Source organism: Borostomias antarcticus (genome assembly GCF_949987555.1).
Source record: "Borostomias antarcticus genome assembly, chromosome: 25".
In the NCBI taxonomy this organism is placed as follows: Eukaryota; Metazoa; Chordata; class Actinopteri; order Stomiiformes; family Stomiidae; genus Borostomias; species Borostomias antarcticus.
The window spans coordinates 7,217,904-7,234,669 of NC_140258.1; the positions used below are offsets into that span (position 1 = coordinate 7,217,904).

A 16,766-nucleotide genomic window follows, 5' to 3' on the forward strand; every position below is an offset into this window, starting at 1 on the left:
TAATTGCCCATTATATATTAGGCTATACTTTGCATGTATTTACCAGGTAAATGTTTAGTAATTGGGGGACTATGAAAGGAAGCGTTACCCCAAAAATTATCAAATCATTTAGCAATAAGCCATAAGTCTAGGGTCAATGGGCCTAGGATATAGACAATACCGGGGGAACGGTGGTGGAGCAATAGCGGTAGCATTTCGGATTACTAGCGGACCACTGTCCCTGACGCTAATAATCCGCCAGAGGTCCACTTGCCATTCGGTGTGCAAATGGCCAGGAACCCGACAGCGGATTAGGCCGGAGGTCATTCTTCTCTCTTCACTGGAGTGTAGAGATGCTTACCGCTGAGTTGCAGGAGAAGCCGGGTCACCGATGGGCCGAGGGTATGGTAGGACTTGCTTGGCTGAGCTCAATGTGTGTATAGATCCTCATCCAGATTCAGCGTGAGTGTGCATGTAGAGATCCTTTCCCGGACCTGGTCTTTGTGTGTATGGTTCCTCGGTTCAGTGTGTGTTGATCCTTTGAGCTGAGTGTAGGGTGGAGTGGACTGAAGAGCTTGACTTGTGACTGCTCTCTCAGGGTCTGTTTTCAAAAGCCCTGACCTCTGTGCCTGTGGTGGCCCAGCCCCGATTAGACCAAGCGGGGAAGTACAGAAGAAGAGTCAGGCCTGATCTTCTGCCCACAGCTCCAGCCAGCCGAGAGCCAGGGACTGTTACATGTGAGTTTAAGTTCTGTCCAATAAATCATTGTTTGCCGCTTCGAATCCCTATCTACAATGGTCATTTCAATACAAGTCAATGGATTTCATAAAATGATCAATAAAACCCTACAGGATTCATACTTTGCAGCGAATTTGATGTCAGAACACCAACAGACACCAATTACCCCCTCGGTGAGCTTCTTGTCTTTGAAATCGAGAGTTTAACATGTTTTTGAATGATTTTTCAAGGTGCCCACCCACATCCATTGTATGACCTAAACGGTGGTAGAGCAATTATCAACTTTCTCAAAAGTGCTAGTTTTGTCAACTTTTTGATCTGAACCATTGTATATGATCATAAGTAACCTTAAAACAGGGCTAAACATGATTTTTCCCTTTACTACTCCTTTAACAGAGGTGAACGCTCCAGATCTTTAGACTAATGAAGGTGGTGGAAATTCCACTCCCCTCAGGATTCCGTACAAAAAGCATTGAGCTATTGTGCAAGTTTGCTCCTCAATGTAAACAAAAATGGCAAGAAGTAGCAAACTTTTTACACCTGCAAATGTATGGAATGTCATTTCTTATAGAATTTTCCTTCGTACTTCCAGCCTTGATGTAGCACAGGAAAGACTGGTCCATTCGGCACTGCTCTGCAACCTGGAGGACCTCAAGATTTTAAGAGTTTAACATAATTTTCATCCTAGTGCACAATGATAAGCCACCATCTGTACTTTGATCCTGAAGAACATCATTCTGAGGAAAATCAATAATTGATGTACTGTACTGTAGACCCATGTGCTCCCTTTCTCAGAAGGATATGTGGCAGGATGTGTCGCCCCACAAGTTAGCAACAGATCGGACTCGTTTGATGTGAACCTCCCAGTGAGATCACAGTATCCCAGAGTGCCAAAGGTTGGTGAGTCTGTGCTGAATTAAGGGAGGAAACTGTAAGAAAACCTATTCACAAATCAGCCCCTAAACCTGTTTGGACATTTCCTCAGATCTCCAAAAGTCTTGGAGGCTGTTTTGGTTCTGGAGCCTCGAGCCCTGGAAAAGTGGGCCAATGCTACTGTATATTGAATTATCTGTTGTTGTGATTATACGATCATTCATATTAAAGATTTACTAAATAGCATATTTGTTTAGCTTTGTTCATGATGACTAACGTGTTTGATCAATGTGCAATGACTACTTGTGTTTATTACATTAGTTGTTTATTCTGTTAGAAGATGCACCATTGCTGAACACACTCGTACGTTTACAATTTGTTCATTTGTGATTCATTGACCTCGCACATCAACATGAACCAGCTAATAAATCAACGATCAACAATTTGGTCTTTGTTACTGTACATTTGTTATGATAGAAAATAAAACTGTATTCATTATGATCTATCCATCAGCTGTGTCTAATTTCATTGAAGGGGGGTGTTTCTGCCCAGTCTCCTGCACGTCAGGGCTCGGCCACTGGCCCTCACAGCCCCCTGTGGTAGAATAACTGGCCATCAACTGCAGCAGCCTGCAACTCCTTTTCTACGTTTTCCCTTTTGACCTGGAAAACAGAAAGACAAATGGTATATTCCAGTCTGCGTTTGGAGAAAAGCACAGTAAGCAGCTCTCTGAGACATACCGTTCCCAACTGTGGAAACAGACTGAATGACACTGGGATCATCAGACCCAGGACCAACAGGGTGCTGGTGTGGCGGATAGGAGCGACCAGCAGGGGTCTCTTGTTCAAAAGTCTTGTTCTGAAACGACAGAATTAGTACATTTCAAGCTAGACTGAAGCCAATATTAATATAAGGTAAAAACAAAAGTACAAGCTTATTGACTGTCAATGACGTGATTGAGACAATAGAAATAATAATAATACATTATATTTATGAAGCACTTTTCATTGAGAGACTTAAATTATAGCTTCTTCCATAAGAAGCAGTCACTGTATCTTCAGCATCTCAGGAGGAACTCACTTTTGCAAGAGGAATACCAGGAGATTAGGAACAGCAGCCGTAGTGCCTAGAAGTGTAGCTCTGGACAGAGCCGTGTCCCTCACCGCCTAAAACACAATGTATGGGATCTTAAAATGACAGACAATGTATTTTCTATTGGCCTTAACTTCATTTTCTCACCTTTGCTCCAGCTTCCTTTGAGATGCCAACAGAGTTTCCATTGGAATCAAACACCTGGATCCCATTCTCTGACTCTTCACTTCTGACAACCATCACATTGAAGTAGGCCAGGGCAGCTAGGGATACGATACAACGTATGACATTGTCACTTCATAGACACAGTCAGCAGATTAATGGCATTATAGATAAAGGAAACTGTCTAACACATTGATCGATGTACATCTCCTGAACAATAGTCTTTCAAAATAAAATTCTTGTGGGTCATTATGGGTTTCTTCCATAAATCCAGAGACCTCACCTGAGAGGGGTACTGGCAGGACTGACCTAAAAAGCATCAGGGCAGGTGGGTAGGTCACACCGACGCGCTGTATGACTATTTGTGGAAGTGCCTAATGAAGCATACAGCAAGTCAAAAACAACCTATGAAATTTGATATCCACTCTACCATTCAATTTGACAATACTGTGTCAAGTAATTGACCATAATGAGTCATTGATGGCAAGTCAACATTGCACATTACTGCATATAAACAAAGATCCATCTGTACGCACCCCGGCACATGTTGCATATCCGACTGATCCAATTAACAATAGAACCTGCTTCAGTGATGTCTTTCTGCTCTGAAACATCATGTCAATCATATGAATGGTATAGAAAGCGGCAAAAAAGGGAAGTTGGTGCAGTGGGATTAACATGATGACAACCTGTTACCTGTTCAGAAGATGAGTTTCTGTTTGCATAATTAAATCCAGCGCTGTAACTCTGCAGCAAAAACTACAAAATACATATATCTCTAATTAATTAACTGGGCTTATTACATGGTTTATCTTTATCGGTTGAATTGATGATCAGCTGCAAATTCCTTACCTGCCAGAACAGAGCCGGTTTGACTCCACTATGTGGTAAAAAACTAGCAACAACCTGATAATGGAACACAAAAAAGTCATTTTCAGGATCACTTGTTATTGTCCATTTAATCGTAAAGATATAATAGCAAATTCCCTCAACATAATAAAGATATGCTTACCAAAGGACCTGATATTGGTAACAATGCTAAACGGAAATTAAGACATTACAGTAGAGAATGTTGTAAGAATTTTCTGTAAAATTATTAATCTACAGTATATAAGAACTTTAAAATATCATGCACCATTAATACATTAAGCAGCCACCCTTGTTAACCCTAGCAAATCTTTAAACATAACACACACTATGCAAAGTACCATGAGCCTGTTCATGTTTCCACTGTACCTGGAGGACGGTAAACCACTGGGAGTACAGCACCGGTATCAGCATGGACAGAAGACTGCAAACACAGACATTGATAAACAATCATATAATAAACATATGGGAATTTACCATCTAAAATACACAACTGATCAGCTATTTCTTATTCTTTCTACCAGCTATTACCAGGGATATAGTGAGGACCTGAGAAAATTATATCACAATCATTAAACATGTCACTTACCAGAGAAAGCATCCATGCTTCCTCTACCTAGAGAAAAACAAACAGACCCAGATGATGAAGCTGGAGCATGTGAAGACAGGGAAACTATGGAACAGTCACAGTTACTTCTCAACAAACCTTTTCATCCTTTACCAGTTTGTCCCCAGCACCGCCAACGAGGGAACGTGCATTTTCTATTTCTGCCTGAGAGAAAAAATTACTGTCATCTGGCAAGGTTCACTATATACAGTACTGTATAGCAATCCCTGACCACAATCAAAGCATCATATTCAGCAGGGGCAATAATCCAAGAGGTACTCACAGCTGAGGAGAGCAAAGAACATGGATCTAGAAGACTGGTCCATAGACGTAGACGACTGAGGAAAGACTGTAAAACAATGTCACATTTTTCAATGAAACAATTCTGCAAATCAACATTCTCTACAATGATGCCAAAATGTATAGCATAGGCTACAATGTATATAGCTATTAACCTACCTTTCCCTCGCCTTTCCAATATAACAAGTTAGGATCCATTTCAACGGACAAACAACCACCGATCAGCTGTCTTTGCTGTATACTTATGTTTATGACATTGTTTAATAGGTTTTCAGAAGAGGATGCCTTTCCTCAGGAATCGCATGTGTGTCTGAGGTCGAGTTCTTTGGTTCTGTTTACTAATCCCTTCCTGAAACGAATCACGTGTAGGAGGCGTGTTTAAAATATCTCAGCGAGCGTCAAGCCAGCACATAGAATGCGCAGTTTTGTCTATAGCGTCGTTATTTAACCCACCTGCGCAAAGCGTACGTATGATTCACGAATACTGACACTTCTGAAAATGGCAGCCACCCTTGGAAGACTGCTGAGGACCTCTGTAAGTTGTAATATTAAGCTAGATTTTAAATAAACGACCGTGGTCCTTATAGTTGCAAGTGGTTGCATTGAGATGCAGATTGGCCGGATGATTACTATGCAAAGCTAAAGTTGTTAGCTTTGCATAGTAAGTTGTTTGAACTTGACAGGCAGCGTGGTTAGCCAGTGTTGGGTAATGAGCGAACTAGGAAGCTAGACCGAGTTTACGTTACCTGTCACGTAATGCTGACATTCCACCAAGTCAAGTACACACGATTGGGAAGATTAAATAGTGTGACTTTGTTTACTTATTAAAATGCTCAAATCATAAGCGACACAAGTGACGGTGTAATCTCTGTCATCATTACATATAGGCAGGGGTTGCATCAGGAGGGCTGAAAGTCGCAGCCTGCTTGCCTAGAACCGCAAGAACCCTCACCTGTCCCGCAAGAACCCTCACCTGTCCCGCAAGAACCCTCACCTGTCCCCCTCAGAGAGCCTGCTTCTCAACCAGTACGTATGTATGACCGTGATCCAAGTGGTGCCCATATAGCACATATATGAAGTGTAGTTGGCTATAATTTAGATTGTAAATTAGTTTTTCGTTGCGAATCAAATACAATGGCATCATTAAGCTGGCTGGAATATAAGATTGAGTGTGAAGTTGAACAGAAGACCATTTTTGGGACACTCGTGTAACGCACTAGTAAAAAGTCTCCTAGCTGGTCAGATTCACATTTTCTTTTTTGTCTTATTTGAAAACTGACTTAGTCAAACCACAGTGTTGTGTGCATAATTGTGATCCTAGGCCGTGTTTTGTTTCTATGGTAGCCGGGAAGTCAGACTCCCTCACCAAAAAGAAAAAAGAAAATAAACCCTTTTTTTTGCGATAGTAAGGATTTTTTTTAAATAAAAAATTGTGAGGAAGCTTCCAGGCTATTCCTTTGGCTCTGCGCGACGTAAAACAGAATTCCTATGCTAGTGGAAATTCTCTAGAAGCGGTTGAACATGTAGGCCTAGCCTAATGCATCCTCAGAACTGTGTATAATGGCAGGTGCTAACGCGCAAGGTTAGTCTTGGAGCCTTCTGTCCTGGAAAAAAAACAAAAATTATTTCAACAATCAAGTTAGCCTACAGGTTACTTGTTACTGGTTTGATTCATGTCTGCCTCCCCTTTAGGCAGTGCCAGGTGGGCCCCAGCTGTCACTCAGCAGGCACCACACTTTAAAGCAACAGCTGTCCACAATGGGGAGTTCAAGGAGATGACCCTAGACGATTTCAAGGGCAAATACCTGGTCCTTTTTTTCTACCCCCTGGATTTGTGAGTGCTTGATTCAATTGCGTAAAAATGTCTAAAGGTTCGCTGTCCTCTCAGTTATAGTGTTGTTCAACAGGCCTTATGTGCATTCGCCTCAATTAAGTCTTCCTCTTTGGTGTTTGTGTCCCTTTCAGCACATTTGTCTGCCCGACAGAGATAATCTCGTTCAGTGACAAGGCCAACGAGTTTCATGATATCAACTGTGAAGTGGTGGGCGTGTCAGTGGACTCCCACTTCACCCACCTGGCATGGATAAACACTCCACGTAAGGTATGCTAGGCTTTAATGATTATTCAACCCCTCAATACCACCACCTATATATTCATGCGGTTTTGTAGGTCTTTGGTGATTTGTGATAGTAACCCCAACGCACCTGGTTGGAAGTGCTACAGTACCCAAGCGCATAATGTGACACCTTCCAATCCTAACACAATCTCCAAGAGTTCTGAGGAATAGTGCATGGAGATTGATTTGGGATGAAACCTCTTCCTTTCAAAGATATAAACAATAATTGTATTAATCAGCACTTTTGTAGTCATTAGCTAATGTAGTCTTGTCACTTCTTGTTTTGAAGGCTGGAGGTTTGGGTCACATCCATATACCTCTGCTTGCAGACCTCACAAAGCAGGTTTCAAGAGACTATGGAGTTCTTCTGGAGGGTCCAGGCATTGCACTGAGGTAGTGTGTAGTTGTATAACTTCACAGCTACTTAGTCATTTATGGGTTTCATGTGTCAAATTCAGAGGGTCCAAGACTCATTGTGCACTTTGTTTTCTTTAGGGGTCTGTTTATCATTGATCCAAACGGCGTGGTGAAGCACATGAGCGTGAACGACCTGCCAGTAGGTCGCTGTGTGGAGGAGACCCTCCGACTGGTTAAGGCCTTCCAGTTTGTGGAGGCCCATGGTGAGGTGTGCCCAGCCAGCTGGACTCCAGACTCCCCAACGGTGAGTCACACCTCAGCTAGTCCTCTGCCACAGCCTCACACCAGTTGAAAACAACATAGTGTGGGAGTACAATAACGGGGAGACGGTAGACGAAGGCGAGTCGAGTCTAGCTATTTACTCTTACATAAAAAACAACAAAAGTTACTAGGCCTGCCCCCGACTAAAGATTTTCCCGCTCGACTAGAAGTCCTCATTTCAAGCGACTAGTCAACTAGTCGTTCCTTTATTATTATGATGATTTTTTTATATACATATAACCTTACCATACAAACGGAGCGAGTGGCAGCAGCCACCGTCGTCTAACGTTAAGTCAACTATTGGGGGGCAGTCCTAAAAGTTACAGCGCAGTCGAGGTAACAACAAAGTAGCAAGTAACAACAATGTAACCACTAACGTCCCCTCTCTCGTAGCCTAGCAACCCAGAAAGTATCCAACGCACATTGCTAAACACATCTGACATTTGTCTACATTTGAACTAGCTGTTAGTTCTTGTTCTGAATTCTTAACTCTCTGATGAATGTCTCAATACTATACAAATGTGTATCCACCACAGTAGTAACCATCAAATGATTTACACCAACTGTTGTGTTTGCTTTTCAGATCAAGCCCACCCCTGATGGTTCGAAGGAGTACTTTGAGAAAGTCAACTAGACAGATTAAAGCTTGGAACCAACCAATAATTTATCACACACAAAAATGGAATATAGATAATAGCAATGACAATAGATATAATTTTGCAGTTTACAGTTAAGAAAATATGTGAAGTGTTTTCAATGTTGACAGAAAAAAGTGTATCACCAAGTGTGTCTGTTGTCACATGTCAATCGTCCTGCCTGGGGCAAACACAGACCGGTCCAATCCTTAATTTAAAATGAGGTTCTGATTTAAACAGGCACAACCGCTACTCACAAAACCTTGGCTGTGGCAATGGATGGATGCCTGAACCGCAGGATTAATGGTGTGTAATGGTTCCAAATGAGAAAAATAGTCTACAAGTCTAAATAGTCTCAAATAGTCTACAAAACAAATGGACAGATATCAGATTATGGCAGCAGTTGCACACAGGTCCATAAGATGGTAAACGTGGACGTCATCCCACCATTGCTTTATTCTATTAAAAGTGTGATCATACATTGTGTCTTCTCCCTAAAATATTGCATTGTTGCTACTGTGACTTGTATTATGAAGATTAAAAAGCGTCATAGTTCACCAAATATTCAATGACTGGTAACTTAATGCTCATTAATAAACCATGATTATAACCCTGTACATAAACATGTTTATTTTGTTTCTTTTTTACAGCGTTAATATGCAGGTTCAAAATGCCTTTACAGACATAATGGTACACATGAGGTGCCAAAAATCAACTTCAGTGGGAGAGAACTGGAAATTAGAAAAAAGGCATTGCCACTTCTCATACATATATAAGGTACATACTGTATTTACACAATGAAAAAAGCATTTTTAACACTCCGCAGCACTGTATGTAGCTATGAAAACATCTATTTAAATGTACATGAGTTTAACTTTGTACAGTATGTTTGCAGAAGCTCGGCAATCACCCTCCTTCCACCCGACATTCACAATGTTTCATGTTATGGAAACCAAAGATGGCATGAGAGAAATGGCTGACCAAAAATGGAAAGCCTTTTTAAAGCTTTAAATCATAGATAAAACCAAATAACAGAAGTGTTAAATCGTTTGTCAATACACCTCTTCTGCAAGCAGCACAAAGTCAACCAAACTTGTCTTTAATTTATGAGACTGCTACAGCACAAGATGTGGGAAGTTAAAAGATGGGACAACAGTCAAACAAATCAGATGAAAGCTTCATGCAAGTTCAGGCAAGATGTAACAGTGCCACCCACCCCACCCCAAGCACCAAAAACCCAAACAGAAAAAGTTGGTTTATAACTGATTTGTAAAAAACAAAACAAAAAAGACACCCTGTAGTAAATCTGTACAACCAAAATCCATTTGGGATCTACATCTAAAGGTACATTATTAAGGTTATATACACTTTCCCCCTATTCATATATTATCTTTACAAGTAGACTTCATTCAAACCCAAACATTAAGAAAACAGACTAAACCGTGAAACTGGATCACATCAAACATCCATTTAAAACAATCTGTCATTAACTGTACCTCAAAACTGTTGATCAGTCCTGTCTTTCCTGCTGCCCCTCCCCCCCCCCCCCCCCCATTTGTACAGTTAACTACAACAGAGCTAAAATATTACTCATTGGGTGCATGGATTTCAACAACTGTTATTGGGGGGATTAAAGAGAATTGTCAATATAGAGGAATGGTGTATGTGGAGACCAAAATACAATAACAGTGGCACTCCGAGTGACTCCATAATAAAAAAAAGAGAATCAAGTCAGAGCATGGACGCAAACCCAACTCTCCAATATTCTAATACAATAGAACAAAGGCTTTCAATACACTTCGGCCTCTTCACTGAAGAGAGCTAGACTATGCCATCAATAAACATCTATGTTCTCTGGTGTCGGGTGGGACTGGGTTTGAAAGATAGAGAAGCAATGTTACATTTTGAATAACATTTGCTCCACAATTGTTTGAAAGCAGTTGATAAAAACAGAACCGATGTTAAATGTTTTCTTATCTGCTAATTTGCTCTTGTTCATACTGTGTTTTGCGACATTGAAATTCATTCAGAAAATGGAAAACTACATTTGTACAAAGTGAGATAGCACAATCTCTTCTTGCAAAAAAAAAGACTTGTGCCTGCCACCTCTGTTGGGAAGAGCTTCTAGGCTGCTCCATAGATCCATGTGGTGGCTTGCTTCTTAGTCAATTTTCACATTTGTGTAGATCTTCCTCACAAAGGCACTTGTTCCCACATACCCAACGGCTCCTGTAACGAAATGACAGGCTATCAGATTCTAGTCATTGGGTAAATAGCTACACACATTTTGCACTTTATCAACTGAAACACCATGAGTGAAATCAAAACCAGGGATGGAACTGAACACTTTTGGGCATTAACCAGCTGGGCTTAGTGGCATGCAATTTAGTGAATGAGGTGAACTCACCACACATGATTCCCAGGGCAGTGCTGAATACAGCCATGTAGCCGAAGTAGAAGGACGTCTGGAACAGACCATACATCCTGAAACAGAGAGGGGTTTTATACCAGGCAGTCAGTGACTGCTGCCACACAAGAGCATGGAATCAGCTAAAAATGTTCAATCAACAACATTATGGGTAAGTCCTAAATGAGGATCTATGTCCAAAATTCTGAACTACCCCTTTAAGAACATTAAAAATGACTTTTTCATACAAGTAAAGAGTGACATTGAAACTCACTTCGTTTTGAAGAAGTAATAGTAAAATGAGTACATGTAAACATAAACAGCAGTGGATGCAGCAGAGAGGAAGCTTGTCCATTGCCTGTATGAGAAAGACAACAGTTTTATTGACAAAGACAGAAACACTATCCAGTAGCTATGATATCGTATGGAGCATTATTTCATTGGACATTTCAGGAATGCGTCTGTGTAGTCTGTCGACCCAATTAAATCAATATGTCCATGACCTACTGTAATATGGTGGGACAAGCAAATATGGAGTGGTGAAGGTCTTGTACTCACCATCTGTAGTCCTCGGCGTTGAGGAGGAAGTATGTGCAGACGATAGTGACACACACCGTCACAATGCAGAGGATCACCAGGACCAGCATCATGAACCCATACACATAGTAGATCTTGTAGGCCCAGAATGAGGTGAAGATGAAATACCTGGAAGCCAAGGTCAGCGAGAAATATACATTCACTTTGTACTGTATTCATATATAGAGAGACTGAGAGATCACCTACTGCATCAATCAATCAATCAATCAATCAATCAATGCTTTACTTGTATAGCGCATTTCATACACAGAGGCCAAACAATGCGCTTTACAGAGAACAAGGGAAATGGGCATACGACCCACCCCTACATATTCCAGAGGGAAGCAAAAAAAACAGTAATCACCCGGGGGCCAGATAAGTGAGCTGTAAAAATTCTTCCCTGACCCCTCTCAACAAGGCGATCGAGCAAGCTCCTGGAGTATGTTTGTCTAACGGCTGAGAACATTTATAAAGCAATAAATTACATTAAATTACATTTTCAGAATAAGAGAGGCTAAAAACATCATAGGAGAGACATGGCAAACACTGGTGTATGTCTGTGTGTGCGTGAATGTGCCTGGGCCCAGATAGAGGCAGGGGTTGGGGTAGAGAGGGGGTAGGAAAAGGATACGGATCCGGGTTAGGGGATCTGAGCCCAGGACTGGTGTATGTCTGTGTGTGTGTGTGTGTTTGTGCCTGTGTCCAAGTAGAGGCAGGGGTCGGGGGTAGGGTGGGAGTAGGAAAAGAATATGGACCCGGGTTAGGGTGAGGGGAAGGGGGACTGGGCCCATGTCCAGGCCTAAAACGGCATGGCCTATTGACAGATCTAATGGAGGACCAACTTACATTTCAATAAATATGGAACCAAATGGTAGGATTCCGCCAAGGCAGACGATGACAGCCGGCTCCATGAACCTGTAAAATTGTGTTCATCTCAGTCAACCCGCAGATGGGATTAGTCATAACATGCACATAAACCAGAGCCCCAGCACTGCCCCGCCATTCATCAGACCTGGGGAATCAGGTGAGGACACTAGCCAGTCTTCTACAGTAATATACACCCACCAACTGCCACTATGAGATTAGACAACCACAAGCACTGTGGCCATCCAGAATATTTAAAATCAGGGAGGGATGATTGTAGATTGAATAAACAAACAATAAAAAACCCCCAAAAAATCTAAAACACAGGTACGTATGTCTGTACGATCATCACCATTTCTTCTCTGGGATCGGCCGCGGCACAGCGTTAACTCGGCAGGGAAAGTTTGGCTGGCCAGAAAGATTTCTCCCCAGGATGGTCCCCACAAGGTTGAGTGGCAGAATCACAAAGAAGCAGATACAGCAAACAGCAACCTGAGGATAAGAGTAGCAGATGAATCAATGAAAGATGTTTTCTACATAGGTCAGGTTAATATTACTGTTGTGCCTGGGTTGACTTATTCAGGTGGGCTGTTCAGTGTGTGGGACTGGTTGCTCTTTAAATTCACCATAGTGCCAAAGGGGATGGCTCGGGAAGCGTGGTAGTACATGGCGATGAAGTTGATGAAGAACGCTGTCCCACACACCATGGCTGGGATGAGGAAGGCCCCAATAAACATCTGCTTGATCCATCGCCTGCCTGTATGATCACACGAATACGGAGGGTGTTGGGTCCAGTAAAAATGTGTTTCTTTCTTTGTACTGCCAGAGTTTTCAAAGCTACTAAATCTGATCCTAAGTAAACACACACACAAAAGGCTGGTGAATTAAGTGGCAGTAGAGGTGTGTCACGTACAGTAAGAATATTGTCTTTCTAAGATACGAAGTGTGCCATGTACCGTAGGAACTCATATTCTCTTTCTAAGATATGATACTACTCACCTCCTTGTTTTGCATACAAACTTCCCCCAAAGTAGCCATTGACAGGAGAGGTGGCAGCATACACAAAGATGGCTGTGCTCAGCATGGAACCTCTCCTACAAAGACAACATTTGGAATGTCAGAGGGGCCACATGTTAGCAAGGAGTCAGACATAAACTCCATATGGTCTTCATGACTCACTCTGTGTACAGATCCTCAACCATGGCCACGATGATGACGATAAAGGAGACAGAGAAGATCTGGCAGCCAGAACCGATGAGGGAGGAGAAGATCATGGGGTGACTGGACGGCCGGAATACATCTCCGTGGACCTGCTTCCACCCGTACTCATCTCCCAGATCCCGGTCCTGTAGGAGGTCCAAGGTTACATCAACGTCATAAGGTAATTGCACAAAACTAGTGGGATGATTTTACAATCAATGTGAATAATATGCAACACACAGTACAAGTGGAGTCAAGACAAGACACCATACCATGTCATCCATCTCCTCCTCCTTGCTGTATCTGGCATAGTCTTTCCTGAGCGTTCTCATCAGGATCATGGACACCAGACCCACCAGGAAAATCACCATCATGAAGGAGTTGAAGATGGAAAACCAGTGAATCTATTAAAAAAAAAAGCTAATATTAGCTTTTTTCAAAAACTCCCTTTTAGGAGGAATCAAGAATGCACATATCAGAGCCCAGTCCTAGATTTCACACCTGAGCAAGAGACATTAAAAAGTTAATCAAGAGTAAATTCCTTGAATACTTTCAGTGTACCTTGCAGATTGATCAAGGTGAGGAGGGAACAGGTAACGTTTTTTTGTAAAAACTTTTGCATGGTTTAGATTCACTATGCATGAAATGAAGTCTACATGCATGGCACTGTGAAAAGGGAACTTACTCTGTGCTGGAAAAAGGATGGGTCAAGGTACTTGTCAAATCGGTCCTCAAACTTCACATCTGACTTCTTCCACTTCACCTGTGGTGGAAATGGGAAATAAGTGATATTTGACTGGTGAGCATGTGGTGTTGTCTCAATTAATTCATTTGGCTTTTACAGTACATGACTGAAAAATAAACTGAAAAAACTCACAGAATAAGACATAGCAATTCTCGTGTTTGGCACCAGCTTGACTTTGCCTTCACTGGTCAAGTTTACATCGACAATTCTGTTGCCATTGTAGCCGATCTCCAGTTTCTTGTATGTCCACAGGTAATGATCTTCACCATTTTCATCTGCCTCTCCCACAATTCCTACAATACAGTTAAGCGCTTGTGATGACTGCACTTATAACAGCAAGGCGACGGCATGGAAGACAGCAACCGGATTTAGGGACAAAGTCTATATTGATTCAAAGTGAGCAAACAATAAGGAAGTACTGTATTCAGTGTGTTTAAAATAGCTTGGCTAATGTAATGACCCTCGCTCCTCCACCCTCTGTTCACAAGCCTGGTTCCATAGTTGAGGCAATTCAGCAAACATAAGAGCCCTTCAGGAGGGTCACCACAGTTCCTTCTTTTTGATGTTACTAGTCTAACTGTGGTTTTGCAGGGACATTGTCTTTCATTCAGAGTTAAACAGACTTTATATTAGATAGCCACCAGCTTGATGACAATCAACATTCAATATCAACATCCAGCAAAAGAGGTAGATATGGTCAGAGAAGAGCAAGTCAAGCGTGAATGCTTGTTCAACTAGAAGTGGCTGATTAGAACTTCTTGGGGCATCAAGAATCAAACAAACTAAATCACTGAGCACAAGTCAAAACAAGTCATGCAGTGTCACTCACCCCAAATAGGCAAGTCATCAATGTACATCTGATACCAATAATGATTCTTGATAGCGTACACAAAGGCATCCCGTTTGGCTTTGTCAAGTTCAATTTCGCAGTATGTCGTTTGCAAAACTTCATCTGTCGGGACAAAAACAACTGCATTAGGACATAATACATAACAGCACACAGTATAAAAGTATGCAAACGCATACAATTATTTCTAGCCCTCTATCCTTCAGTCAAAATCCTGTTGATAAGACGGTGGCCTCCACTTCTGAGTCTATAAAGTCTGACGGCAAGGTTGAAAGCTGGATACCTTTGAATTTGATGTCCAACCCACTGAATTCCAGCTCCACCCCCTGCAGAGCCTCTCCTAGCGTTTCGTGATAATGACTGATGGTCTTTTTGGTGCCCACACAGAAGGGCAGCGAGAAGTACTTGTATGTCTCTTGTCTGTTGTGGTATGGCCCCACTGTATTCATCCATAGAACCACCTCCTCTTTATCTGTGTACTGCAAGAGAAAAGAGAAACACATGCTACACCTGTTTCACTTGTCTTTCTGGTTCTATACATTAAGTGGTCTGCAGATTCCAACAATATCATCTTTTCAAATATATTGTGTTTGACTTCGGGAATCACCGTTTTGTGGTAAATATAATAATTAGAATAGAAATAATTACTAACTACCTTTGAGCCAACTTGTGTGTTAATGCTAAATGCAGCTATTACTGAAATTTGAATCTGCTGTTATTCCTACGTATGAATCAATACAAGAACGTATGTTCCAGTATAAATAGTACTTATTAGCACATCAGATGTAATTGTTCTCTTTATAAGATGGAAAGGGATCCAATTAAACTGATTAGACCTCATGTGCAAATAAGATCCACTAATTAATGTTCATGACAAATAGGGCCTCTCAGTTACAACCACATCTACATTTTCAGATATTGCTGGAATAGACCATAATTACAGTTGCTACAGTGAAACAAACATCAAGGATTCCTCCATGCCATGGTTCTCTTATTTTACACACTTAGATTTACAGTAGCGTCAGCTATCTTAACGTTAGCTAGCCTGAAGTTAGCTAGGTTGCTTGCAGATTGTTAAACCACTGCAGAAGCCGTACTTGGAGTACCATCATAACAAGTTAAAGCATATGTGCCCAGATTGCATGACTAAACTAGCTCGTTAACACAACTTGAGAAGGATATTCCTCGGTTATGAATACCATGCCACAGTGCAGTGGCCTTGAAGAGGCCTGATCAACCGGATGCAGTCTTGCACTGACGTTCAAATGGAATAGCTTGTTAGCTAACCTTAGCTAGCGTGCTATAGCCAATTTCTGGGTGTTCAAATGTCTATTTCATGTCTACACCTTAACCGTGACATGTAAGTACAAGCGAGCAAACAATAGTACACGATTGAATGTGTGATGCAGAATCGTGTATCGCTGTCAGTGCTAACTAGCTAGATAGACGGGTTATCAGGGGATATCTGTTACTACTAGTGAGCTAGCCCAGTATTAGCAGCTAACAGGAAGGCTTGACAGCTTCGCTTGCGACCTAATCAGTACAAAATCAGAAATGTTGCTCCTGCCTTCTCATCTTGGGTTAGAAGGGACATGCCATCAACTGCATTGCTATAGAACAGGCTATCTTGACCATTGAGCTGGTATGGTCCTATCCAACGTTACTAGCTTAGCTAAAAAAACCTCCATTATTATATGAGCACACGCAAGGCTTCCCATTCGCAATCGGCCTCAAATGTTCTTACCGTGTGTTCGTGTTCGTCTGCGTCGACCGGTATTAACAACCCCGCAATAGAGAGGACGACCACCGCCGTAAACTTCCACCGGGAAGACCCCATCATTTTCTGGGAAAGTTTACACACGGATTTGGGACGTTAGCTTTGTTAGGGCTCTCCCACCTTCTTCCTGGTTGTATGACAGTGGCAGATTTTTAGGATGCTCGCGTTCGCATATGGCGTGAACGGCTCACCAGCTCTCATCGCATTCACTCCTGATTGATGAAAAGACGTCACGTGGTACGTCTCTTCCAACCAGAGTTCAAGACGGTGAGCGAGTTGTTGAGTTCTGAAACCCGGGTGCTA

The 16,766-nt window shown here is 41.9% G+C and overlaps 3 protein-coding genes across 3 annotated transcripts; 1 reads left to right on the top strand and 2 right to left on the bottom strand.

The window, feature by feature from the left end:
* Nucleotides 1-1,967: 1,967 nt before the first annotated feature.
* On the bottom strand, nucleotides 1,968-4,878 carry sfxn4 (sideroflexin 4). Its single transcript, XM_084458631.1, has 14 exons — nucleotides 4,778-4,878; nucleotides 4,602-4,667; nucleotides 4,418-4,483; nucleotides 4,301-4,327; nucleotides 4,081-4,135; nucleotides 3,857-3,882; nucleotides 3,697-3,750; nucleotides 3,541-3,603; nucleotides 3,381-3,449; nucleotides 3,128-3,218; nucleotides 2,830-2,945; nucleotides 2,671-2,756; nucleotides 2,331-2,448; nucleotides 1,968-2,252 (listed from the first exon to the last, which is right to left on the bottom strand). Exons 1-14 carry the CDS (start codon nucleotides 4,814-4,816, stop codon nucleotides 2,175-2,177), a joined length of 954 nt encoding a protein of 317 aa, XP_084314757.1. The 5' UTR covers nucleotides 4,817-4,878; the 3' UTR covers nucleotides 1,968-2,174.
* A 223-nt stretch (nucleotides 4,879-5,101) lies between these two features.
* Nucleotides 5,102-8,663, top strand: prdx3 (peroxiredoxin 3). Its single transcript, XM_084458525.1, has 7 exons — nucleotides 5,102-5,153; nucleotides 5,506-5,644; nucleotides 6,311-6,452; nucleotides 6,584-6,719; nucleotides 7,024-7,127; nucleotides 7,230-7,395; nucleotides 7,996-8,663. The coding sequence occupies exons 1-7, from the start codon at nucleotides 5,118-5,120 to the stop codon at nucleotides 8,044-8,046; spliced, it is 774 nt and encodes a 257-aa protein (XP_084314651.1). The 5' UTR covers nucleotides 5,102-5,117; the 3' UTR covers nucleotides 8,047-8,663.
* Nucleotides 8,664-16,588, bottom strand: tm9sf3 (transmembrane 9 superfamily member 3). Its single transcript, XM_084458524.1, has 15 exons — nucleotides 16,431-16,588; nucleotides 14,970-15,165; nucleotides 14,669-14,791; nucleotides 13,972-14,132; nucleotides 13,780-13,857; nucleotides 13,367-13,498; nucleotides 13,074-13,240; nucleotides 12,894-12,988; nucleotides 12,521-12,651; nucleotides 12,247-12,386; nucleotides 11,877-11,945; nucleotides 11,013-11,159; nucleotides 10,729-10,812; nucleotides 10,455-10,531; nucleotides 8,664-10,276 (listed from the first exon to the last, which is right to left on the bottom strand). The coding sequence occupies exons 1-15, from the start codon at nucleotides 16,524-16,526 to the stop codon at nucleotides 10,209-10,211; spliced, it is 1,764 nt and encodes a 587-aa protein (XP_084314650.1). The 5' UTR covers nucleotides 16,527-16,588; the 3' UTR covers nucleotides 8,664-10,208.
* Nucleotides 16,589-16,766: the final 178 nt, after the last annotated feature.